We start from the raw sequence: 24,505 nt of genomic DNA, 5'->3' as shown, positions 1-24,505 counted from the left end.
AATCATTTCTGTAATACTATATATTAAAAATAAAATAAAATAAATGGAATGATGATATGATACGGTTCCATTAAAATATTAAATTATAATAATAATATTCGATTTTAGCAATTTGCATTGCATTGTTAATAAAAAAAATACAGTAGACTAAATTATATATTAAAAATAATAGCAATTGAGAAGTTTACTATTATTAGAACCTTCTGTCAAACTTTGTATGAACCAAATTAAAACTTCACGTGCCGACCAATTGTGTGGGCCTCGGCCCGTTATCAGATCTCTCAGCTAAATATTTCAAATTTCTCATAACTAATATTTTTATATACAATATTTGATTTTTTATTTTATTTTTTAAATAATGTAAATTTTAGTATGATGGAATTAATTTTGTATTTATTCCGTTATTAATTTTGAATTTCATTGTATTCAGTTACTAAATTGGGAAAAAAATTACAATTTTATCTATAAAATACTACAAAGTAGAATAAAATTATTGTTAACATTAGAGATTATCAAGAAAAGTCACATTTGATATCAAATTTAAATTATTTTAATATTAAGAATCTAATATGAGCAAACAAATAAATTACTATTTAATTAATTAATCAGTAATTATAAAGTTAAAGGCAGGCGTAAATATGTGTAGGATTAATTAATCGATAATTAATGGCCGGAAGCGCCGACAGGGGAAAAGTGGTTCGGAGTTTTCAAACTTGACCGAACTGCACGTGACTACCACGCTCCGATGTCCTCTTCCCAACTGTGCATCGCACTCAAACCCTTTCCCATTGGCTTCTCTCCTATCGCTATCGCGTGACAATTAAATCCACACAAAAAAAGAAAAAGAAAAAAAAACCCTAAAAAAAACCAGTAGAGAAAAAAAAAATATCCTGGCCTTTGATTTGTGTATATATAAATATATATATTCGACACACGATGCACAAAGAAAGAGGTTCTCCGACAGGCTTCAATCCCATAATTCTCTGTACTGTACCAACTCTCGAGCACTCTGCTTTCTTCATTTGCTGAAAAGTGTTATCTTTATTTGTTTGGATTTTAGCCTCACCTTCATCGGTAAAAAAAAATAAAAAAAATCTCCTTTTGATTTTGCAAGAGCCCCAATTATTATTATTATTATTTTTCCTTTTTTAATTTTACCAACTTTTCTCTGCTATCTTAGATTTTCTCTGCTGCTTTTTTTTCTGGTTGATATCCCTTTTTTACTTTTCATTTTTGTGATGTGAGGAAAGGGTAAAGGTGGGAGCTTTATTGGTATGTGGTGAAATCTTGATTTTGTACAGTTGGTGGTTGTTTTTTTTGGGTTTATTTTTAGGAATTTGATGTTACTGTTTTTAGAGTTGAAAATTTCAATGGGGTTTTGAAGATCTGGTGAAGGAATCACATCCATTCATTTCTGCTGCTTTGATTGATGAGTTTTACCTGTTACTCACTAATTTTGTTGCCTTAGTTTCGAATTGTAGTAAGGTTTTCATGTGTGGTGATTTATTACAAGTTTTAATGTTTCTTGTACTTGGGATTAACACTGGTTTTCAACTGTGTTTTCATCTTTGTTCCACTGTATGAACTTTAGTTAATCCACTACTTCTGTGTTCTATGTGGTACTTAGATCGGTTCCTTGTTAGCTGATTTCGGATCTCCGTTCGGATATTTCGAGATTTGTTTTAAGGGTTTTACATTTTGAAAGTGCTAGTATATTTTCGTGGCTACAATTTGCGTAAAGAGTGGGTAACTATGATCTATCTTGTAAATTCGTAGGATTGATTTACGGAAATCGGTTTTTCAGTGTTCCCTTATGTTTCTGTAAAATGTACGAGATAGCTAATGTGCAGTATCGTAAATTTTCTTAATATCTGTATGTTAACTTCTTGTACAGGTTAATAATATTTCGATCATACTCATGGATTCCCCACAATCAGTCGTGTCGCCGCTTAGAAGCACTTCCATTTTTCCCGAATCCGAAAAGCTCGAAAGCCCCACCTTGACTGAAATCAATTTCCAACGGAAACAAACCAGAACAGGCGCCAACTTGGACGACTTTATCGGTGCTTTGGAGGTGTACATACACCAAGCTAGAGACATCCACAACATATGCATCTACCAGAAACAAGACGTGTACGCCAAACTCTGCCTCACAAGCGACCCCGAAAATACCGTCTCCACCAAAATCATAAACGGTGGCGGCAGAAACCCAATCTTCAACGAGAATCTCAGCCTCAATGTCCGAAAAGCCGACTCGTCCCTCAAATGTGAGATATGGATGCTTAGCAGGGTGAGGAACTATCTCGAAGACCAGCTTCTCGGTTTTGCTTTGGTGCCTATTTCGGAGATCCTCCTCGAGAATGGTAATAAGTTGGAGAAGGAGTTCTCTCTCTCCTCGACCGATCTCTTCCACTCGCCTGCCGGATTTGTCCACCTCTCGGTTTCTTACATCGGAGCGCCGCCTGATATCTTTCACATTCCCGCTCCGTCGAAATGTGTGGAGACCGATTCAGTTGTGCAGGACAGAGAATCTATGAAGTCTCTCTCCAATGACATGGACAAGATCGAGTTCCCCGATCCTAAAGTTGCTAACGAGAATCACCAGATGGTCGAGGAGTACTTTTCGCTGCCGTGTGTTGACGTGGATTCGCAGAACTCAGACAGCTTCGTCAGTTCCGATACTGAGAATCATGAGAATCAGCACCCGAAGATCGATTCTCCTCATAGCAGTGCATCGGAAAATGGGACTTCGTCTGCTTCGGCTCCCGTGAGTTTCGAGTCTTCCGACACTCCAAAAGATTCGAAATCTACCAAAGAGGGACATGATTCGCCTCCTAAAGATAATTCCAAGGAAAAAAGTGCTGCTGAGAGTAATGCTTCGTGTGGGCTTTCGAGTGATACGATTATGAAGCCTCTTGTGAGTGTGAACATCGAGCCGGAGCCGAAGATGGTTCAGCAAGACATAGTGGATATGTACATGAAAAGCATGCAACAATTCACAGAGTCGTTGGCCAAAATGAAGCTCCCGATGGACTTTGAAAACGGGCCCACAAGCTCGGAAAATTCGACTAGTTCGGATCCGAAATCGCCAGCTTCCAAGAACTCTGGTTCTCGAGTATTTTACGGAAGTAGAGCTTTCTTCTGAGCACACAGGTGACTTTAGTGATTTAGAAACGAAGACTGATGATTAGTAGTAGTAGCACCGTTTTATGTACTGTGTAACCTGGTGTTTTGTTGTGTATTGTATCTGGTTGTGTTTTTTTTTTAGATGATGAACAAAAAGATCTTGACTTTGTGGGCCCTCGTTTCGTCTGAGGTACCTTGTAATGTAATATCTAAGACCATCTGCTCTTAATCGTTCCCCGTTTACTTGTTAGTCTTTTAATTGGTTTGTAATAATCGTGTTTATCGAGACACTAATTATGTAACTTTGAAGTTCTTGAATTCGTACGAGGGAAATATTATTGTCGACTTCCATTTTTACATTGCATCATATTTGCTCGATTATGGATATGATTGTCCTAATATTACATAATTCAAATTGGCACTTCGATTATGTCGTGTGATCTTGTGCACACGTGTCTCCTGCAAATCCACGCAATTCGACCATCATCTCTGTATCTGACTCGCCAAAGTCCGAACTTCTCAGCGATATCTTTTCCGGTCGAACATCTCTGGTCCTTCAAAAAGTCAACCACCCACTGCTGAGCTGGCACGAGATCTTGCTGGATGTCCCTCGTGTTCCTGCTCCTGTTTCCGGCCACAGCTGCTCCTGCCGCCCCCACTGCCGCTGCACCAGCTGCTCCGTAAAGAACCGGAGAATCAACCAGATGTGCAACCTCTCTGCCAAGATCAGGTATCAATTCTCCCATACCTACAGCTAAATGGGCTCCGATTTTTAGAGCGAAGGTTAAAAGTTTCATAAACTTCTTCATGTACGGAGCTAGAAACTTCACTGTGACGTTGTCCACTTGCATCAGCTCGCATCCGATCTGATCTTCCACCACGTGCATTTCTCCTCGAAATTCGCACAGCATGTGCATGCGCATGGCAGCCATGCCTGAAATTACGGTGGTGATTAATCTCCTCGAGTAGTTCTCGGTTCTGACGAAATAGAACATGTTCGGCACTTTTCTTTCCTCGATCTGAGTATTGTGGTTCACGAGGTAGTTCACTTTGCGGTGCAGCTCGATTAGAAGGGCGTTTTCATAATATCTCAGCCCTCGAATCTCCTGCTTGACATCTCTGATTTCCTGCTCAATGATCTTTAGTCTCTGTAGAACTTCTTCGACGCCCTTTGCTATTCCGGCGAATGTCGGTTCGATCGAGGCGGCAGTAGCGGCGGCTATTTCCCCGCCGCCGCCACCTGGATTGTTTTCTTGCGGGAGTTGAAGTTCGACGGCAAGGTTGTACAGGTCGTGGTAGCGGCAGTGGAGCACTTCTCTGAAGTCGTCGTCCGACAGCAATTCTCGAGCGAAATCGAAACCAGGTCCTATGATAGTGCTTCCAGATTCTGTAACCGAATCCCACGTGTGCTGATAATCGTAAATGCTGTCTGCAGGAACAGAGAGCAGGGCTCGTTTTAGCTGCTGCAGAGGAACAAATTGGCTTCTTCTCCTGTACCTATGAGGCGTCAGATTTTTCACGCATTCAGAACGAAGAACGCACTCTACAAGTGTGAAACCCTGGCAGAGGCTATGTATAGCAGGTATTACGAGATTCTGGAAGAGCCTGAGCATTTCGGTTGGGCTCTTTGTGGAGCACGCGAGCACGTCTACAGAATGACCGAATTGCCCTCCGAGCTCCACGCGGATGTGGACCCCGTTTATGTTTATCGAGATCAGGTACTTCTCGAGGCTGTACGATGCTCCATGTTGTTGGTTCCTCAATCCCATAATTTTGTTGTGCAAATGTACCTGTAAACGAGGAAAGAAACCCGGTGTGAGAAACACGTGGCTCGAGTCATCACATCGAAGATGTCTTCCCACATAATTGTAATTATTATCGGGCGATAATAAAATCGGCCATCTCTGAGGTTTCCATCTGCCTTCTTCCAAAACAGACGGAATAAGAAGAAGCGAATCGGGATTCGATGGATCTTGTTCGCAACAGAGCTCCAATTTCAGCATCATTTTTATAACATCGTTCGCTTCCATGTTATCAGTAACATTCGAGCCCAATCCAGGAACAAGAATCTTCTCAAAGTCTTGTCTGCATACGAATCCATTATTTGCAGTCGAGCTCTGTTTTCTGACATCCAATCGTATTAGCTGACTCAGCACCTCACCGAAACACCAACCGCAGTCCAATATCAAGAACCCCAGTTCGTCGAAATAAACCACCTCTCCTATATGGTGAAGACTTGTAACCACCGCTCTCCTCCTCATCTCCACCATCTCTCGATTATCGTTTCTCGAGCGAATTCTTAAAAAGGGAATCTTGATTTGGCATAGCTCACCAAATTCTTTCCACTTCATTAATGGCTTGTTCTGGTTTTGTTGTCTCCAATCTGATAATATTTCCACAAGATCGTTGCAAAGCTGATAAACCCGAGGAACCCTTTGAAGAATTGTCCTGCTCGTTTTTCGGATATGATGGCTGAGTTTACAAACCGAAGCAGACGATCTCGCGTCAACTGTGAATACAGTTGGATAGAACTCGATGAAATCTTGAAATTTATCTCTTAGTCCTTGAATCAAAGTTATAGTTTCCCGTAAGCTATTATCGGGATGGTGGTTGACTTTGTCGTAGTGAGTCAGCACCATAGCTACAGTGGGCAGCATGCATTGATTTACTGCTCGTTTCGAGTTGGAGACGATGAATCGGAGCCAGTAATGGAGATCATCTTCTATTTCGGTGGGGGTTTTCGGTTCTCGATTGCTCGGTTTCCTGAATAAGCTGGATACTATCAGAAAGAAGGAAGCACTGCCGTGACCTGGAAACATGAGATCATGCAGGGAATATTCCTCGTGCTGGCCCGCAAGATTCCATATCGAGATGTTTGTGTCTTCATCTTTGAACGGCTTGATCTTCATGCCAGGTGTCCTTACAGCTTGCTCGACTGGGTTCACGAGAATCCTTATTTCATCCAGGTACGGCATTTTCGAAGGTGAAATGTTCTGTGATATTGAATTGCATAGTGTACTTTTACCTGCACATGTTTTTACCAGATATTTCATGTCTGAATTAATATTCTAGGAAATTCAGAATGTAATGAAAATAATTATCGTACCGGAATATTCTTGACCGCATAGAAAAACCCGACAGCTTTTAGGCATGGCCATAGCCATGTCCTTGAGTAAATCGATCTCCGGTTCCGTTTTTTCGTTCTGACCTAATCTCTGATATATAGCTTCTGACTTCCCAGAAATATGGAGAGGAGTTCTTGCAAGATCAATGTCTTCGATCCAAGGGTTCACATTCAACGTCTCGATTATGGTCTGAAAGACCAATTCGCCCCTCACCCCTCTGCATCCTCGTAGAGAAAAGCGCCTCAAAGTCGTATTTCTCTCCAAGGTCTTGAAGATTCCGGCTATGTCGTCCGGTTTAAGGCTTTCGTCTTCGTGTATGCCTATGTGTGTAATAGTTTCATTGCTAATCAGCATCTTGAGAAAAGCTGAAATCCCGTCTTTTCCGAATTTAGTTCTTCCTCCACCTAAAGCTATCGACTTTAGAGACGTGTTTGCTTGGTTTTGAAAAGGCGAAAACTTGCTCAAAGGACAGAGCAAATGCTCTATGCCTATTGCACCGAACGAGTTTCCGTCGAGGTACAGTTTTTCCAGGCTCCGATTTTTAAATAGCCCAGCTGCAATATACACAATACCCTTGTCTTTCAGACACGTGTTCGATAAATTCACCTCCTTGAGTGTTCGATTTTGTTCAAGAACCGAACGGAGTTCTTTAGCCCATCTCGTTTTCAGCCTCAAACCGGTCATATCAAGAGACCTCACGGTTGTGTTCCGCCCTAACGAACAAATGACCCTACATGCCCCCGAAGGGTCGAGATTATACACTCGAAGAGTGCCGTTTTCAGGGGCAAATTCGACCACTTTGGAGATTTTTCCGTTGTGGGCCCCGCTCCATATATGGACCTCCATTAATCGATTTCTTGCCAAAACGGATGAAATCAGAGGGGTTGCGGTGGACGATTTCGAGTCGAAAATAGTTAGAAGTTTTAGAGTTGAGTTCGTTTCGATCATTCTGGACAGGTCCTCTGCTCCTCTCGAACCGATCGAGTCTTCCCATATTTGCAACTCTTCTAAAGTATTGTTATCTCTTAGAGACGAAGCTAGGAATGCAGCTCCTTCGGAACCGATTTTCGACTCGGAAAAAACGAGGTCTTTAATGCATGTGTTTCTCCTCAGAGAATCCGATAGCTCCGATAAGCACTCTGCATTGAATTTGTTTCTTTTGAACGTTACCTGTCTGATGCTCCGGTTATTATCGAGCAATGTACGGAGATCCTTTATGAGGTGCAGCTCCCATTCGACGAGGTGGAAATCCAACGAGGAGAGACATGTGTCGTTTTCGGGGGTGGCTAAAAACTTGAGAAGCTGAGAGAAGTGAGGTAGGGCTTGTGTTGTAATGTTTATGTTAATGGAGTTTTCTGTTTCTTGAAAGCAGTTTGAAGACTGTTGAGAGAGGAAGAAGGAGATGCTGTGGAGATTGTGGGCCCCACTTTTCATCACTTGCAGAGCCCATTCAATGTCTTTTATGTCTTGAATTGCTGCCATTTTTAATCAAGAATTTTGCTTTGTGAGATTAACTGGTTTCATTGCTCATATGATGGTTGTATGTGTGTGTATATATATATATATATATAGCTTGTAATAAATTAAATTGTTCAGACAGTTGTTTTCTTTGTTATATTGAAGGTGGTGGGAATCAATACTTTAATTCTGTTTGAAGGAATTTTTTATTCCTAAAGTTTTATCACAAATCCTACTTAATTTTAATTAGGAGTATTATTTTTTTTTCTTGAATTATGTGCAATTTTGTGGATTTTAATAATGAAAAGATGGGAAATTGTTCAACTTTGTAAAGGTGATGGGAGCAATTGCCGGATACTTTTCTTCTTCCTTTTCCCATTGCAACAATTAAAGAATCCTAAGAAGGTGGAGGGTGAAAGACAAAAATAGGTCGGGGTAAAAAAGTAATTTAGTAGCAAGTTCGAAATGTTTTAGAGAGAGATATTTGTCACAAGCGGTTGAATGAGCTCTGAAGGTGGCGGTGGCGGGCGACGGAGCCAGAGTATGAGAAGTGGCAATATGTTAAGATTTCACAATGTGGAAATTGAAAATTGAGTAATTTTGATTTTCTGAGAGTTTTTTCGGATCAACTAAATTTGATTTGGTTCACTTCATTTTTTGTTGGACTTTGAATAGATTCAAAGTGCATCCACATGCTTCGATGTACTAATTAGATTTCATGCAAACACGATACATATGAATGAATCGAACCGAATATGATCGAAACCGTGGAACCGAATCCAAATTATATAACGTCCATCTTAGATTTTCTACAAATTACAAAACCATAACAAAGGATGAACTTGATTGTACGAAACAATGACACGTGGCATTTACAATGGGCCACCGAATTATTAAGCTATCTTGCAATGGTTAGAATGGTCCAGATAAGTGGGCCCACAGAGAAGTAATTGGCCCATGATAAATACATTCGTTGTTGAAAGCTATTTTTGGGCCATGTATGATAAAATAGTACCATATTCCATAATATAAATAACCCATCTTTTATGGTAAGATGAAGATTCGTTATCCAAAATATGGGCCCACTTTTCTATTATAATTGCTTTAATTGTTAATTATTTAATACTCATGTAATATAAAATACGGTTTTAATTTTACGAATACCGTTTTTTACTTCGAAAGTTATTTTAACCCTTTTTTGAGTCTGATTTTGACAAAATTCAAAGCACGGAAATGGTAGTTATTTGAGTTCACTTTCTAATCAAACTTGAACCGGTTGGAATGAATTACGGGCGACAAAGTTATGCATGAATCAGTTACGTTTTAAATTTTAAATAACTCAAAACATCAAAATTGTGAACAATATTTATTGATTCATGCATATCTTTCTCGCCGAGCGTCCAATCTTGGCGATTCAAGTTGGAGTAGAAAGCTTACTCAAAGAACTACAAGTTTCGTGTCTTGAGTTTTACCAAATTCAGATCCTAAAATGATCAAAATCACGTCTGAAATCAAAACAATATTATTAAAATGAAAACGACATTTATCACATCTCTATTTATATACTAAAAATCGAGAAAAATCAACACTTTTTTCACTACATCCAAATTAAATGTGAGTAAATAGCATAAGAAGTATCAATTGATATTAAAAAAAAATTAATAATAATAATAAAAAAAAAACATAAAGAAGTATGAATACATGATTAAAGAATCTGTGTCTATTCCTCGTTCTACAACATCTATTTTCATACACAACAACAAATGTTTGAACCTATCAGATACAGAAAGAAACCTCCAGCAAAATGAGCAAATCATATCACAGTTTGTTTTCAACTGGTTATTCCACACTAGCAAATCAAACATAACCCTCACGTACAACAAGACAAGAACGAACGATTTCGCCAGTCATTAGAGCCGAAAAAAAAAAACAGGAAAAGAAAAAAAAGAAAAAAGAAACGAAGAAGAAAAGAAAATGAATATGAAAAAAAAACAACTTTCTACCCTTCCAATGCGTCTGTCTACGAGACAGCAGTACCGTCTTTGTGTTGAAGAGTGTCGTAACAAATAAAGCTAGAAATGATCTTCCGGTAGTAATATCCCGCAATGTGATTTACATCTCAATCAAAATGCCGATAAAATGAAAATTCTAAGTTATATATTAAGGATCGAACCGAACCGAACCTCAAGTGCTGCTCTGTGTGAACATGTATATTTTTTGATGAACCAAGCATGGACACCATTATAAGCTGAGATATATGTATATGTATGTATCTATGAGGGATAGATACGGAAGTCACAGCCCATTTTTTGTAAGTCTCCTCCCCTACATTTATCGATCTTCAGTATGCTGAAAGTTTCCTAAGTAGCAATTCCTGAAGAAAATTTGCCATGGAGAAGAAAAAAAAAGTTCAGCTACTTTATTCAGTCGTGGACGCGACGGTAAATATGACATAATTGAATGTTACAAGAAGAGTTTAATCCAATACTTGTATAAAAAAATCTCGAGAAATTGCGGTAGTTTAATCCTATGCATGTATATAAATCGTTCTTGTGGTATGTCTATGTACTTGTAACTGATGTACATATAAACTGATTTCCAACAAAATCAAACTGAGTGTACGTATGTGCAGAATGCAGACAGATATTAGTTTAAACCAACATCTGATTTGCCTACGAACACGATATATGGAGTAAGATTCAGTTGCAGTCAAGAACTTTCTTATTTAATATAATATATGACTTTTCTGAGCAAAACAATAGAATCCTGCCTTTAAGTTTCCAACTTCAATCATACGTCGACAAATAACCTAATGAATCAGATCGAGAAAAAACAATCTAATTCCCTGGGGGAAAACAACTTGCAACTACAGTGAAAAAGGACCAAAAGAAACGTTACCTCTACTGGACTGTCTATTTTGAATGTCGTAGCCCACATATTCCTCAGATTCTTTAGCAGCAGCGTCTTCCGTATTCCCAAGCCCATAACCAAACGAGCCAGAATTAACCAGCTCAGGAGATGATGTTTGCCACCTACGATCACCGCCGTACGCAGAGCCACCTCGATAGAAGTCCCCATATCCTCCCTCATAGTCACCACCACCGCCCGAGGCAGCAAACGAAGACACTGTGGCCCCCACACTTGTTGCATTATTATTCCTTCCAAATCCATAACTGCTCTCTCCACCTCTATAGCCAAAATTCGACCCACCATAGCCAGAAGAACTCCCTCCTCCAAGTGAAGCCATAATCGGAGAAGCACCCCAATTCGCTCCGTTATTTCCAAACACTCCAAATCCACCGCCGCCACTTCCCGAACCTAAGTACGAAGCAGATCCAACATTATTATTATTGTTGTTATTGGATGAACTATTATTAACTCCACCGTTTCCCCATACGTTTCTTGATGGTGAGTTGAGTAAAGAATCGCCTCTGCTTCCACTTCCATTATACCCAATAGGAGTATTGTACCTGCTCTGACTAGTCCCAAAGTACGGGTTCAAAACTCTGCCATAGCCTAGGTTACTGCTAAAGCTCGAACCCCCTCCAAAGCCCCCACTGCTCAAACCTTGCTCCATATTCACTCCCATTCCATAACCAGTAGAACTCAAATGCGAGAAACCACCACGACCGCTAGTTAACGGGCTATATCTACCGTCCATTCTCACTCCAAACCCTCCAACCGAGTTCAGATTATACCCCTGTGGATAGTTACTTAGGAAGTTGTTGTTGGCTCTGCTGAGACCGTAGTTGTAACCGACGAGTGGGCTCCTTGTGGGCCCCGGAGAAGAAAGCTCTTTCGGAACGGCCCGTTTTACCTCGACCATCTTACCGTTGAGTTCATGGAAAGTTTTGTGCAAAACCCTGTCCACTGCCTCCTCCGAATCGTACGTAATGAAACCGAAGCCTCTTGGCCTTTGAGTGTTGTGGTCGTACATTACTACAACGTCTGTTATTGCACCGAACTGATCGAAGTACGTCTTGAAGTCGTTTTCATTGACAGTAGATGCTAATCCTCCCACGAAAATCTTTTTAGTTCGTGCGGGGGGCGGTGACCCCTGGTTGCTGCCGCCGCTGTTTCGGTTTATCAGATGCTGGTCATCCCTCGGAACAGCTTTCTTTGCTTCCACCTGTCATACGATGGACCATTCAGTTACGCGATGGTAAAACTATATCTCTACATTATAAACACTGCAACTTACGGTTCTTCCATCGATAATGTGCTTCTCCTTGACCACTCTTTCTGCAACTGCAGGTTCGGCAAAAACCACGAAGCCAAAGCCACGTGCACGGCCGGTGGTCCGATCACGCATGATAACTGCCTCCACCACTTGTCCGTACGCCCCGAAATGCTCTCTAAGACGATCCTCATTCGTGTCCCATGAAATACCACCTATAAACAGCTTACCTTGATCCATCTCCATCTTTTCTGCAATTCACATTACAATTTTTCACTTCAAGGCTCAATAATTCCCCACCCAAAAACCAAAGCGAACAAATGCAAACAGAGACGATTAACAATCGAATCTCGAATTGATCGTACAATTCAATTCCAATTAGAATACCAATAGAATTTAACATTGATCCCGCACAATCGCATAATTATTCAAAACGACAAATCTAACAGATCCGCCAACAAACAGGAAGAAAAAAAAATATGCCTTATCCAATCACTGCTCGAAATAATAATTGGAAGCAGAGAAAAAAAAATGCAGAATTCGATTTAAAATCATCGGATCCTTCGATCATCAAACAGACGAGAAAACGTTTGTACCTTATCCAGAAAATCAAGCAGGAGCGGAGCGCAGCGCAGCAGCGGTGACTGATCAAAAAAAATTATAAAGTGGGAAATGCAGGAATTAATATAAAATCATCGGATCCTTGATTCATCGGTTAAGATTCAATACTCGCAAACCTGAAAAAAAATTCACAATTCGGAGAGATCAGAGAGAGATTCAATCGAGAATAAATGTTTTGATTTAAAAAAAAAAAAAAAAAAATTGTAGAGGGGACTAACCATTTGGGAAGAAAGTAGAAACAGATTGGAAATCCTGGGGAAAAAAAACCAAGATCTAATGAGAGGAATTACACGTTAATGAAAGCACAGAGTATGCTCTTCCTCTCACTTTTCCTTTCTCTCTCTCTCTCTCTCTCTCTTTTCTCTCTTCCCCCAAAGGTCCTTGTTTTTCTTGGTTATTCCACTCCTTTTATACAAAACCAGAAGAAATGGAATTTCCTTTTGCTTTGATGGAGGAGATATTATTTATTTATTTATTTATATATGTATATATACTATATATATATATATATATTATAAATAGTTGGGGGAAGAGAGAAAGAGGGGCGTAAATGGCATTGTGAGCCAAAATCTCTGGTGTAAGAATATTTGAAAGCCCAAGGTAGATGACAGGAGATGGTGAGCCTGGAGCAGAGGAGTACCACTACCTAATTTACCTTAATTCTACTACCCAATATTATTAAATAATTATAATATATATATTAACAAAAATTAACTTAATATTATATTTTGGAGGGAAGAATTTCATTTTATTTTTGGAGAGTGATATTTAGGAAAAAAATAATTATTAATTTCATTTTTTTTTAGAGTAATTTATTTTTTACTGTCTAAAAAATAGTGAGAGAGAGATTTTGTAAGAAAAAATTGAAGTCAAGTAAAAGATATTTTCTAGTGTATATTTATTGAAAATCAATCAAAGTTTTGACTGATAATGTTGGAAGAATTTGGTCGTTTATTTGAGGCTACACCCGGTGAAATACACTAGGTAATTATTAACCGTTGATCTGCACATAGACACCGTATGTATGTGTGTTTTGTAGGGAAAACTAATTACAGCCTAATTTTGCTGTATAGATATTCTTATTGATTGGACAACATTTTTGCTAAAAATGGAATTGATTTTCTATCTCGTTTAGTTTACGAAATATGATTTATTCAATGTACGTATGTAGCTTCGACTTTATTTGTTAAAAAGAAATAAAAAAAAAAAATATGAATTAGAAGATACAAATCAAAGTTTGTTTAAATTAATTAGTTTTTTATGACTAACAATGTATCATGATGTAAGTGCCAGCTAAACCACCACTAACAATGAACAGTTCAAACTTCCAACTGTTTCATAATAATTCATCTTTTCCTTTTTTTTTTTTCCTCGATAAATTACAGCCACCTATCAACTATGAATCTTCTTACACATACATCATTATGCTGTTGAATTCAACAAAATCTTCTAATTTCGGTGGAATGTTATGTAATTTGTACTCGTTTTGTGCAAAAAAAAAAATACAATTTCTAATGCAGTAGAATCTGATATTTACAAGCCAAAAGACACATTTTACGATCATCTAGTTTCAAAATGTGGAGTTCGAATAGAAAAAAGAAAACGGGTACAAACTAGAGAATATTCCACTTAATTTGACAGTGCAAGGGTGGACACGTAAGAAAATTCATTATTGAGGGGTGATTGTAATTACACAAACATAAAGGGTTTTTTCGTAATTTAACCTTACCTCAAGAGTAGCCGAAATTTACCCTTTTTTCTTTCTAAAAAAACAAGTCAAACATAGAAATATAAGTCAAAAGAGTTTTTATTGAGAATTGACAATATCTTCAATCTTTTCAAGAACCTCAGCAAAAGTTGGTCTTTCTTTAGGATCAAATGCCACACATTTAAGTGACACATTTAACATAGGAAAAGCATACATCAATTCATCCTCTGCACTTAATTCCTTATCAAACACCTCTCCGGTCCACTCCTCCCTTACGGTGGACCCCACCCATCTCGGCAAATCTAAGCCGCTCGTCTCCACCGTTTTCCCCGTTAGAAGCTCCATCAAGACCACCCCGAAACTGTACACGTCGGCTTTTTCCGACAGCTCTTTCTCCGGTGCAGTGTACCCTTTCAAGAAGAGACAAACACTGCCCCGGTCCAGAAACTTCGCGTACCCGTATTCGCTTATCGACGCCACGTCATCGTCGCTCAACATGATGTTCGATAGTTTGATGTTCCCATGAGGTATGATGTTGTCGTGATTTTCGTCCCTTTTTTTATATATGAAATCGAGGCCTCTTGCTATATCGAGCCCTATCGATAGCCGAAGCTTCCACGGAAATTCCCTCTTTCGTTCGACATATTCTGCATGCAAAAAAAAAATTAGTAATAATAATTAAAATTACATAAAAATAATTAGTAGTAAATAAAGGAAGAATCTTTACTTTCGAATAGGTTTAGAAGGCTTCCGTTTGTTTGATATTGGTAGACGAGAAGTTTTTCGTCGGGAGTGGAACGGTAGCATACGAGAGGGAGGATATTTGGATGCTTCAATCTCCCTACAACATTCATTGTTCGGCAAAATTCGTCGTGCGACGACAAATTCAACATTTTCAACCGTTTGACAGCTAAAACAACTTCGTTTTTGAGCTGCACGGTGTAGAGGCTGCTGCAGAAGCCATGCGTGCGCATGTCGGCGGGCCCCTCAAGAAGTTCGTCCAATGTGAACCGTTCCTCCTCTTCGACGAAAAACACGAGCTCCGACGACGAGGGTTTGATCATCTCTTCTTCTGTCTTGATCGTGATCTTCACTTCATCTACGGATGGGGATTGATCGGGAAGATTCTCTAAGCTTGGCTCGTGTTTCGATCGTTTGGCGGAATTAGGGTTCCGGAAGTAAAATACTAGAAGAAACAAGATCAAGAGACCGAGTACTAGAAGCGTCCATAGTAGCCATGTTTCCCATATTGACTTATGAAGATGATGCACTCCATTTTCCATGTCTGATTCGAGAAATCTATCGGATCAATTCTGATTATTTCTTTTTCTCTTGATTCTTTTCCGATCATCGAGAACAACGTTCGTAATTGGGTAGTTTTCTTAGTTTGATTTCTTTTGGCAGTATGATTTTTTCAAGGTTTCTGCATGCTGTGATACATGTTCTTGTTTTTACCACCACTTGTGACACACATAAGAAACAATTGTGTTCACATATACCAAAGTGTTTGTCTCATGTAATATGATGTAAGACAAAAAATATGTGTACAATGCTGCCGCTGTTTAAATTCTGGCCCAATAGATTGTAATTTGGCCCAAATAGGGCAAATGGGCAGGAAGCTGGCAACGAGCTAAATCCTCACCGAGAGGTCAGACGAGCAGAAAATGACGAGCCAAAGAACCGTCTTATTTTCTGACAGTATTTAATGCAAGTCCAATCAGATTTTTGGTGCAAAGAATGCTTTCTATTTTTATCACATGTATATATACTAGCAATATTATGTGACATAGACAGGATAAATGAAATTAGAATGGACTGACATGATGACTAAACAAATTAAACATCAATTACAGGCTGAAATGGTACAATTTGGCTACAAGGATCAAATTAAAACATTAATTAAGTTGGATAATATAATAGAAGGTTAATTTGGTTAACTTTTGTATTTTTATCTAAAATGATAATGACATGCATTTTATCCATCTTATTTTATTGACGAAATTATCTAAAAGATAATTTATTTATTTATAAATAAATTGTATAGCATGTAATTTCATAATCAAATGAACTGAACCATAAATCAAGATATTTTAATATGCGGCGGTTTGGTTTATGTGGGACCCACAGGCCGTTATGACAGAAGGCTTGGCCTTGAAAAGGTAAAAGAGCAAATATATACAACTGGAAGCACGACTTTTTTGCCCTTTTCCCAACTGTTCTTCAATATTCAATTATGGCCGGAACTTGGCGGCGGCGGCGGCGGCGGCGCGGCGGTGAACAACCTTTTTTCCTAACGTTTGTTGGTTGTCTTAAAAAGCTCAGCCACCCATTCCTCGCAACTATTTCAATCCACTAAAGGTTTGTTTCAAATAATAATAATAATAAATAAACATGAATTATAATTTAGGGTAAATTGCACCTACACCCCTAAAGTATGTCAAATTAACTTTAAGGTCCCCATGTTATCGGTAATTACAATCACCCCTAAAACATCGATATGCGGGTACGGACTCGGGAGTGTCTTACTTTTAGACAAATTACGAGACTCTTCACCTTCTAGAAAAATCTGTGCAACATAGATAAAAACTGTAAGGAGATAATGCATTAGATACGTGATTTCGATAGAATTTCTAACAAACTATTAGAGCTATAACGCATTATTAATTCCAAAAAGTGGTAGAAACAACATAGAATACCACATGAACCTTAAAGTTATTTTAGCATACCTTCAAGGTGCATGTGTAATTTACACTATAAATTAATGCAAATTAAAACATAAAAAAAAAACAATAGCTGCTCTATTATGAAGAATTAATACAAAACTGTATTTACAAAACTCCCCATTTCTTTACACGTATGAGGTGGCAAAGAAATCAAACAAAATCACAACTCAATGCAACCCCTTTCAAATAAATACTCCCAGTGGTAAAAAAAACAACACCACCACTATAATCTACCAAGATTTTCGTCATCATCATCTTCTTCATCTTCGTCGACATCTCGAATCCCGTGAAAGAACGGATCGTTCAGTAATTCTGCAGCGGACGGTCTTGCCCTCGGCTGGGCCAGACACTTTTCGATGAACGCAAGCACCTCCGGGTCCTTAACCTTGCTCATGGCCCGAGGCCTTAGCCCGGACGTCACCTTTCTGTAAATCTTGGCCACGTTCTCGCATTCGCTGTAAGGTAGCTCGAGAGTTACCATCTCGAGTAAACACATTCCGAACGAGTATATATCTATTAGCTCTGTGTAGTCCTCCTCGTATAGCTCTGGTGCCATGAATTCCGGTGTCCCTAGTAATGAATGGGCGGCGTGATTTTTCCCCACCGTTGCCGCCAATCCCAAATCCCCGATTTTCACCTATTATACATGATGAAAAAAATATTAAAACTAGGGCAGAAATTGCCACTTTGTTCCAAAAAAACCGGAAAAGATCAGAAATTGGGATGAAAAAACTTGTTCCAAAATCGGAAATTTGAGAATCGAAATCGGCAGAATTCGGAAATTTTGTTCCAATTTTCACCCCAGGATTCCAATTATTTGATTAATCTCACCAACCAAACGAATCAAACAAGGCCTTAACCTAAATATTCAAGAAAGAGAAAACACCGGGAGATTTAGTATATATATATACATACTTGACCGATGTTGCCGTTGATGAAGATATTGCTACAATTGAGATCCCTATGAATAACGCAGGGCTCATGAGTATGCATATACTCCAATCCCTTGAGTATTTGTCGGGCCCACTTCTTCAACGCGTTGATCGAGACGTGCTTGTGCTTCTGTCGGTACTCCCTAAGATTCCCTGACGTGCAAACCTCCGTGATGAAGTTCAACGTGTTATTCTTCTCGTCCCGCCAGACGGAGTAGAGAGAGATAATGTTCTTGTTCTTCAAGTCGTGCAGCAATCGAACCTCCGAGTAGAGACGGTTGATCATTGCCTCGTCGTCCGAGAAGTTGCGTAGCTTCACTTGGTTCCACGCAACCTCGATTCCTTCTTCTTGGTCAAACGCTCTGTACACTTTCTTCACCGCACCCGCCCCTAGAAGCTCGTTGTATCGGCCGTACCGGCGCGTGGGGTCCACTTCCACAAACGCCTCATTGTCGCTCTCCGCCACATCATCGAAAGACGTGCTAGGCATCTGAAACCAATTTATTTTTTCAATTAGAGAAATTGCAGATCAGTTTTTTTTTTTTCAATTAGAGAAATTGCAGATCAGTTCATAAATTGTCGCAGATAATTTTTATGAAATAAAAATTAAATCAGGCTTTCATCAAATAAGCTACTAGAATTCTTCAATTACGGAATAAAAAAAGACAATTCAAAAAAATCAAACAATGAAAAAAAACCAATCTTTCATCAAAGAAGCTACTAAATTTCTCCAATTACTGAAAAAAAAATTTAGAAGCCAAAAATCGCAGAATTTCATGATCGGAGCATACGACGAAATCAGAAACACAAAATCAAAAGAGACGCTTGAAGTCTTACCATAGGGTTTGATGCAGAAAGACCGAATTTTTTTTCCCTCTCCGATGAAGGAAGAAAAAACGGCGGCGGCGCTAATTCCTTAGGTAAAACTGCTCGAACGAAGATGAAAGATGAAAAGTGAGAAGAGGGCGGGCTTGTGTATTTATAGGTGAATACGGGGAAGGTGGGGATTTTTTACCTGGTCGCGTGAGGATTACATGTAGTTGTTGACTTGCTGTTCAGCCTGGACTCTGCTAGAATTTACGATAAAGCCACTAGGGCAGAAGAAGCAAGAGGGAAGGAAGAAGACCTTTCTTTGCCCTAATCAGACTCCCAAGGAGTAGTCTTTGTATGTAAAGTGAATTAGAGAGCTATTAGGACTCTTTCCCCCAATTTATAATTAATTAATTTATTTATTAATTATTAATTAATTAATTAATTATTAATTTATTTTCATGTACTGTGTAGCGTCGTCGTTTTTCTTCATCCCCATTCTGCAGCTCGTCGTTTTTTTAATTTTATTATCGTAAAAATTCAGGATTATGTTGGGTTTATGCTGATTGATTATCGATTTGGGTTTACTCCCTGTTAAATTGATTGAATTCCGTATCAATTACCTCGGAGGAATACGGCTATGGCGACGGTGAAATCAATCGAGAACGCACTCAGCCTCGTCGACGCGAAGAAGGAGAGCTTGAAGAAAGCGTTTGAAGAGCTTCAATCGCACTCCTCTTTGCTCGCCTCGTTCAATTTAAATTGGGATGATCTCGATTCGTATTTAACCTCCGTTCAATCCGAATTACTGACCAAATTCGATACCCTAAAAGCCCTCGAATCGTCATCCCCAATACAGAAGTCCAGAATCGGAAAGCAAAAGGAATCGCCGTCGTCGGAATCGGTTCCCGCTCGACCCGAGCTGAAGTCCATGTGCGAGAAAATGGACGGGTCGGGTTTGTGCAAGTACGTGATGGAGCGTCCCAAGGAGAGGACGGCGATTAGGGTTGAGTTGGCCGACGCGTTTAAGCACGCGCCGGACCCGGGGTTGTTGGTTCTGGATGCCATGGAGGGGTTTTGGGATGGACAGGCGGGTTCTTCGAGGACGAAGGCGGCTTGCGTGGTGTTGCTGGAGGAGTTGATGAGGGCTGGGGTGGAGATCCGGCCGGAAGTTAAGGAGCGTGCGGCTGCCGCCGCAAAGGAGTGGAAGGAGAAGATGGAGGCGGTGCAGGGTGGTGGTGATGGTGATGGTGGTGAGGAGGGAAGAGAGGAAGGGGGTTTGGAGAGGCTGGGTTATTTACATCTCTTGGCTACTTACAAACTGTTGGATGACGTCGCGTACGATGTGAACGTGCTGATTGATTACGTTGTTTTGGGCGGCAGATATCGACAAACTGTTGACTTGTGTCGGATCCTCGGCCTCGAGAGTAAAGTTTCTGGTAAAAAAATCCTAACTTTGCCTTCTTTACTTGTATTATTGCTTTTTTTATTCCCGGTATCTATCTTTTTAACCGTCGTGTCTATGTTGCAATTTTATCATGTTTTTACGTGTCGACCTACCTCTGCTGCATGTGAAGATTCGATCGGTAACAAAAATTGGAGGTGTTATAGATGAAATCGGTAGTCGGATGGTGGTACTCGATAAAATCAGAACTGGTTTCCTTTTTTTTCTAGTTGAGATTTCACTGTTCGATGAATCCATGTAGGATAATATTATGTGGCATAAAGGTGTAAAGGATAATCCATGTAGAATCGAATCCAACTTGTCGGGATCATGACATTAAGAATCTTGGTGTAAAGCATTGTGGTTATAGAGGGGTTTCTTATTTATCGGTTTCGTTCTTGTGAAATAGCTTATGCTTTGTGGCACACAGATGATTTTGAGAAGCATAATTGAAAAACCATCTTTCATTCCAGAAATAGAATCTATTTAATGCAAAAATTCCACGTTGTCGGATGCCAGCACACTGGATTCTCTAAAGCCGTCCGCAACATTAATTTCAGCCCAATTTTGCTTAAAAAGTAGAATCCTTATAATCTTTACAGAATCTCGATTCTACCAATTTTGCTCCGCTCCCAATTTTGAACGATTTTACCTGGTTTAAGATTTAACAAGCCATGGGATAGTAAATATGCTAAAATCTTATGTTTTTACGCATTTATTCCCGATTTTAACTACCTATTCATCATCATCGGAGAACTATTAGGATCATGTTGTTGGCATTTCGTTTTGTAAGGGTGAAAGTCTGTGCTGACGATTACGGTTGTCCAGTAGCGAATGTTCAAAGTTTGTATTTGCATCTTTGATCTATTTATTATCAGCACTTAATTGCTTGCTTTTTCACAATTTCCAACAGATATTGTACAGAAGCTTATCAGTAAGGACAAACAACTTCTAGCTCTCAAGTTCATTTTCGAGTTTGAGCTAACGAATGAGTTCCCTCCAGTCCCCTTGTTGAAAGACTATGTGATGTATTCTAAGAGAATTGCTCAGAAAATTCGTAAGAGTGGGAAGAATTCTCGTCAGTCTGTGGTAATGTTTCCAAATATTTCTTCGTTTTCCTGTTTAATGTCAAACCCACCGTTGATAGCTTTTAAAGATTGCAAATTTATTGATTAGGTGGTAAAATCGACAGTTTTGGACCTTTGGTTATAGTCGATTAGAAAACGATCTATCGTTGAGTCTCAATGAGAAAGACTTAATTTTCACTCACTATTACATATTCCTCTGTAGAACGAGGCTGCCATGAAAGAAATTAGTTCACTGAGATCGGTGATTAAGTGCATCGAGGACCACAATCTGGAATCTCAGTACCCAAAAGCCGAACTCGTGGCCCGTGTTGAGAAGTTGGAGAAAGAGAAGGCCGACCGGAAAAGACCAGCCGCCGCCCCTGCGCCGAAACCTCAGCAGCAGCAGCAGCCTCCGAAGCAAAACGCGAACAAGCGAATGAGGGCAGCAGCTTTCAAAAGGAAACTTCCTTCTGCCGCCAATTCAGTTGTTCCCCAATCACAGACATACGGCATGGCAGGGCCGCTTGTCGCTGCCGCCCCACAATACGTGGGCCCGTCTTCGGACTTGTACGGGTTCTCGGGAGGCCCGATGGGCTTTCACGGGAACATGAACCCATCTGCTGCTTCCAATCCTTATCCGCCGGAAACGCACGCGCAGCCTCTTGTTTATTACGATAATAGGCCGATGGGTGGTTACAGTGGGTATGACGTGGCGTCTCAATATCATCCGGCGTACTATCCACAGTAAGATATGCTGCATATATGTCTGAATTTTGAAATGTTCTTTTTTTCTTCTTCCGATTACTGAAGTTTTGGCACAATGACCAACTTCGGTTAAACGAACCAACGTTTATGGTTCAGAGATATACTTATGTTGATCTTGTGAAAACCAGCTGGGAACACTTTTACAAAGTGTTCCTAAGAGGAAATTTCATTTTCCCTATGCGCTTATGTGTTTGATTTTTTTTTATTTCTTTTTATAATTTGGCTGGATTACACATGCTATGTCTGCACGAGATGCAAACAGTGACACGTGTGCTGTAATCAGCACTCGTTTTTTACCGAATCCATTGCAACACTCTATAGTCTATACCAGCTGATAGGACAATCAGTTTGTCCCTCCAGCCAATATGGTGTTACGGACATTCACCCCCTAGTTTTATCTTGTCTCCACCACTTTCTGAAACTAATAGCCCGTTAGAACTCTATCGTAATAACTTATGCAATGGGTTATACCGTTAGAGTTTCTAACAATGTTTGAGGGTTAATTGTAATTACCGATACCACAGAAAGTAACCTTAAAGTTATTTCTTGAATAGTCAGTTAGTGTTGAGATAGAATGCTGTTTTGTTTTCTGCAATTTGCAATGTGAAATGCATGCAAAAACAATTGAAACAAAATAGCAATATTAATTGTGTGAGAAGTGGGGGCAGGATGGACATTTTACTTGGGACTAAACTGTCAAATGTTGCATTATTTAGGCAGTGGTCCCCCTAAGAGTTGCAGAATTTATCATGACCAATTGAGTGCTGTTTGGACTTTGGACTATGCTCTAATTTCTGTTATTGAATTACTGAAAAGAAAAAAAAAAAAAAACAGAACCTTTGATTCTCTTTAGATTCGGCTTTAATGGGAATTCAGCTTTTTCTTCAACTGTCAAGGTTTATATGTTCCTGCTTATTAATTGTTGTCATAAACTTATTGGGCAAATTACGAGAAGCCCCTTGAGGGAATGCCTAATTATGAAAAAAACTTCAATGTTTGCATAATTACGAGCACCCCCTTGAGGTATTCTCCGTCTAACGAGTTGGCCCGCATAGAGTTCATAATAATGGAATCGGATAGGTTCCATTGAATATTCATTTTTGTATTGATCAGAATACCCTTAGGGCTCCAATTGTAAAGTTTGTAAAACAATTGTATTTTTTCTTTATAATTTTATTTAAATATATATTTTTTTTTTACTTCTTTTGTTTACGGTTAACTAGTTGTTTTTGTGTTATAAGGGGTTATGTGTAAGGTTTTATACTGCACGAGGTGCCAAATGTAAGAAAATCAAGATTTTATACTGCACGAGGTGCCAAATGTAAGAAAATCAAAAAATTGAATTTTATGACATTTTATATTGCAGGAGGTGACATTTTTCTCTTTCATTAAATTATTTTAACACACGTTATACAATTACTACGTTCTCTTAGAGTTATTTGCAAGCCGTTAGTTTCAGATGCTTGTAATTATGCAAACATAGGGGGTTTTTCTATAATTAGGCCTTACTTCAGGGGCTCTTTGTAATTTGCCCTAAACTTATATGCAAGTACCACATAATAATTAGGTTTTTTCTGTAATTAGGCCTTACTTCAGGGGCAATTTGTAATTTGCCCTAAACTTATATACAAGTACCACATAATAATTAATAATATATTGCTTCTTAGTTCTTACTAGGGGTGTAAACGAGCCGAGCCGACTCGTGAGCTCGAAGAGCCGGCTCGTAAAAAGCTCGAACTCGAACTCGAGATTTTCGAGCTCGAGCTCGAGCTCGCGAGCTCGAGCTTTCTGAAGAGCCGAGCTCGAGCCGGTTTTCAGTTGTTCATGAGCTCGCGAGCCGGCTCGCGAGCCGGATTTATTATTATTTTTTTATTATTTTTTTTATTTTTTATATGTTATTTTTATTTAAATAATGTATAATAATGTAAAATATTATAGAAATAAATACAAATATTAAAAATATATATAATTACAATTTAGTTTTTATTTTTTATTTTTTCAAATAATTTTTAATAATAAAATAATAATTAAAAAAATATTTAAAAAAAAAAAAAAAAAAAAAAGACAATGGGCTCGAGCTCGAGCTCGAGCTCGACACAACTGACACGAGCTCGAGCTCGAGCCAAAAAAAGAGGAGCTCGCGAGCTCGAGCTCGAGCTCGAGCTCGACAAAATATACTCGAGCTCGAGCTCGAGCCAGCCAAAAGAGGCGAGCTCGGCTCGAGCTCGGCTCGTTTACAGCCCTAGTTCTTACTCATAGCGAACTTAAAAAAAAAAGAAAAAATTCTAATTTGAGGCACTGTGTTGTATTAAAGGCAGGATTCATAGAACAAATACGCTATTTAAATTGGATAATCCTTGACTGGGTCCTAATCCAGCAAATTTATTACTACAAACTTATTAATTTCATTTAATTAGGGATTAATTAAAAAAAAAAAAAAAAAACAGGATAAGGATTAAGGAGCAACTAACTAGCCAATCACAATCCAGATCCAAACCCGTAAAAAGTCAACACCGTAGAGCTTTTGTAGCCCCCTCCCCACACCCCCG

At 39.2% G+C, this 24,505-nt stretch overlaps 6 protein-coding genes across 12 annotated transcripts; 2 read left to right on the top strand and 4 right to left on the bottom strand.

The window, feature by feature from the left end:
- Positions 1-622: 622 nt before the first annotated feature.
- On the top strand, positions 623-3,471 carry LOC105968733 (Calcium-dependent lipid-binding (CaLB domain) family protein). Of its 6 annotated transcripts, none has more exons than XM_012993387.2 (2): positions 623-985; positions 1,895-3,471. In XM_012993387.2, exon 2 carries the CDS (start codon positions 1,919-1,921, stop codon positions 3,143-3,145), a length of 1,227 nt encoding a protein of 408 aa, XP_012848841.2. In that variant the 5' UTR covers positions 623-985; positions 1,895-1,918; the 3' UTR covers positions 3,146-3,471. The 6 variants fall into 6 exon arrangements, with proteins under 6 accessions (XP_012848841.2, XP_012848840.2, XP_012848842.2 ...); XM_012993386.2 differs by having other exon boundaries at positions 670-1,074; XM_012993388.2 differs by lacking the exon at positions 623-985 and adding an exon at positions 988-1,257.
- On the bottom strand, positions 3,421-7,900 carry LOC105968732 (tornado 1). Its single transcript, XM_012993385.2, has 2 exons — positions 6,233-7,900; positions 3,421-6,151 (listed from the first exon to the last, which is right to left on the bottom strand). The coding sequence occupies exons 1-2, from the start codon at positions 7,731-7,733 to the stop codon at positions 3,537-3,539; spliced, it is 4,116 nt and encodes a 1,371-aa protein (XP_012848839.2). The 5' UTR covers positions 7,734-7,900; the 3' UTR covers positions 3,421-3,536.
- Positions 7,901-9,350: 1,450 nt separating this feature from the next.
- Positions 9,351-13,002, bottom strand: LOC105968878 (heterogeneous nuclear ribonucleoprotein 1). The gene is made up of 5 exons (XM_012993563.2): positions 12,726-13,002; positions 12,483-12,623; positions 11,911-12,137; positions 10,608-11,838; positions 9,351-10,083 (listed from the first exon to the last, which is right to left on the bottom strand). Exons 3-5 carry the CDS (start codon positions 12,130-12,132, stop codon positions 10,070-10,072), a joined length of 1,467 nt encoding a protein of 488 aa, XP_012849017.2. The 5' UTR covers positions 12,133-12,137; positions 12,483-12,623; positions 12,726-13,002; the 3' UTR covers positions 9,351-10,069.
- Positions 13,003-14,314: 1,312 nt separating this feature from the next.
- Positions 14,315-15,498, bottom strand: LOC148766089 (leucine-rich repeat receptor-like protein kinase PXC1). The gene is made up of 2 exons (XM_088812488.1): positions 14,943-15,498; positions 14,315-14,862 (listed from the first exon to the last, which is right to left on the bottom strand). Exons 1-2 carry the CDS (start codon positions 15,496-15,498, stop codon positions 14,315-14,317), a joined length of 1,104 nt encoding a protein of 367 aa, XP_088668614.1.
- A 1,496-nt stretch (positions 15,499-16,994) lies between these two features.
- LOC105969177 (putative serine/threonine-protein kinase WNK11) lies at positions 16,995-18,942 on the bottom strand. 2 transcript variants are annotated; one of them, XM_012993922.2, is made up of 4 exons: positions 18,886-18,942; positions 18,708-18,796; positions 17,854-18,360; positions 16,995-17,575 (listed from the first exon to the last, which is right to left on the bottom strand). In XM_012993922.2, the coding sequence occupies exons 2-4, from the start codon at positions 18,708-18,710 to the stop codon at positions 17,162-17,164; spliced, it is 924 nt and encodes a 307-aa protein (XP_012849376.2). In that variant the 5' UTR covers positions 18,711-18,796; positions 18,886-18,942; the 3' UTR covers positions 16,995-17,161. The 2 variants fall into 2 exon arrangements, with proteins under 2 accessions (XP_012849376.2, XP_012849377.2); XM_012993923.2 differs by lacking the exon at positions 18,886-18,942 and having other exon boundaries at positions 18,708-18,845.
- A 109-nt stretch (positions 18,943-19,051) lies between these two features.
- On the top strand, positions 19,052-22,134 carry LOC105968686 (truncated FRIGIDA-like protein 1). The gene is made up of 3 exons (XM_012993327.2): positions 19,052-20,119; positions 21,038-21,213; positions 21,415-22,134. Exons 1-3 carry the CDS (start codon positions 19,321-19,323, stop codon positions 21,937-21,939), a joined length of 1,500 nt encoding a protein of 499 aa, XP_012848781.2. The 5' UTR covers positions 19,052-19,320; the 3' UTR covers positions 21,940-22,134.
- The last annotated feature ends 2,371 nt before the right edge of the window (positions 22,135-24,505 follow it).

The sequence above is a fragment of the Erythranthe guttata genome, chromosome 13, assembly GCF_056151865.1.
Source record: "Erythranthe guttata isolate IM_541 chromosome 13, IM_541, whole genome shotgun sequence".
Lineage (NCBI taxonomy): Eukaryota > Viridiplantae > Streptophyta > Magnoliopsida > Lamiales > Phrymaceae > Erythranthe > Erythranthe guttata.
This window is presented reverse-complemented; position numbering and strand designations above follow the sequence as displayed.

Bases quoted from the DNA above. Each gene is read 5' to 3' on its own strand.
- LOC105968733 (XM_012993387.2), top strand. From the start codon at position 1,919: ATGGATTCCCCACAATCAGTCGTGTCGCCGCTTAGAAGCACTTCCATT.
- LOC105968732 (XM_012993385.2), bottom strand. From the start codon at position 7,733: ATGGCAGCAATTCAAGACATAAAAGACATTGAATGGGCTCTGCAAGTG. The intron at 6,152-6,232 runs GTACGATAATTA...AAACATGTGCAG, and splicing joins ATGCGGTCAAGAATATTCCG to GTAAAAGTACACTATGCAAT.
- LOC105968878 (XM_012993563.2), bottom strand. From the start codon at position 12,132: ATGGAGATGGATCAAGGTAAGCTGTTTATAGGTGGTATTTCATGGGAC. The intron at 11,839-11,910 runs GTAAGTTGCAGT...ATCGTATGACAG, and splicing joins ACATTATCGATGGAAGAACC to GTGGAAGCAAAGAAAGCTGT.
- LOC148766089 (XM_088812488.1), bottom strand. From the start codon at position 15,498: ATGGAAAATGGAGTGCATCATCTTCATAAGTCAATATGGGAAACATGG. The intron at 14,863-14,942 runs GTAAAGATTCTT...TTTTGCATGCAG, and splicing joins CCTTCTAAACCTATTCGAAA to AATATGTCGAACGAAAGAGG.
- LOC105969177 (XM_012993922.2), bottom strand. The intron at 17,576-17,853 runs GTATGTATATAT...CATGTATAATAG, and splicing joins TCAACGGCAACATCGGTCAA to GTGAAAATCGGGGATTTGGG.
- LOC105968686 (XM_012993327.2), top strand. From the start codon at position 19,321: ATGGCGACGGTGAAATCAATCGAGAACGCACTCAGCCTCGTCGACGCG. The intron at 20,120-21,037 runs GTAAAAAAATCC...AATTTCCAACAG, and splicing joins CCTCGAGAGTAAAGTTTCTG to ATATTGTACAGAAGCTTATC. The intron at 21,214-21,414 runs GTAATGTTTCCA...ATTCCTCTGTAG, and splicing joins AGAATTCTCGTCAGTCTGTG to AACGAGGCTGCCATGAAAGA.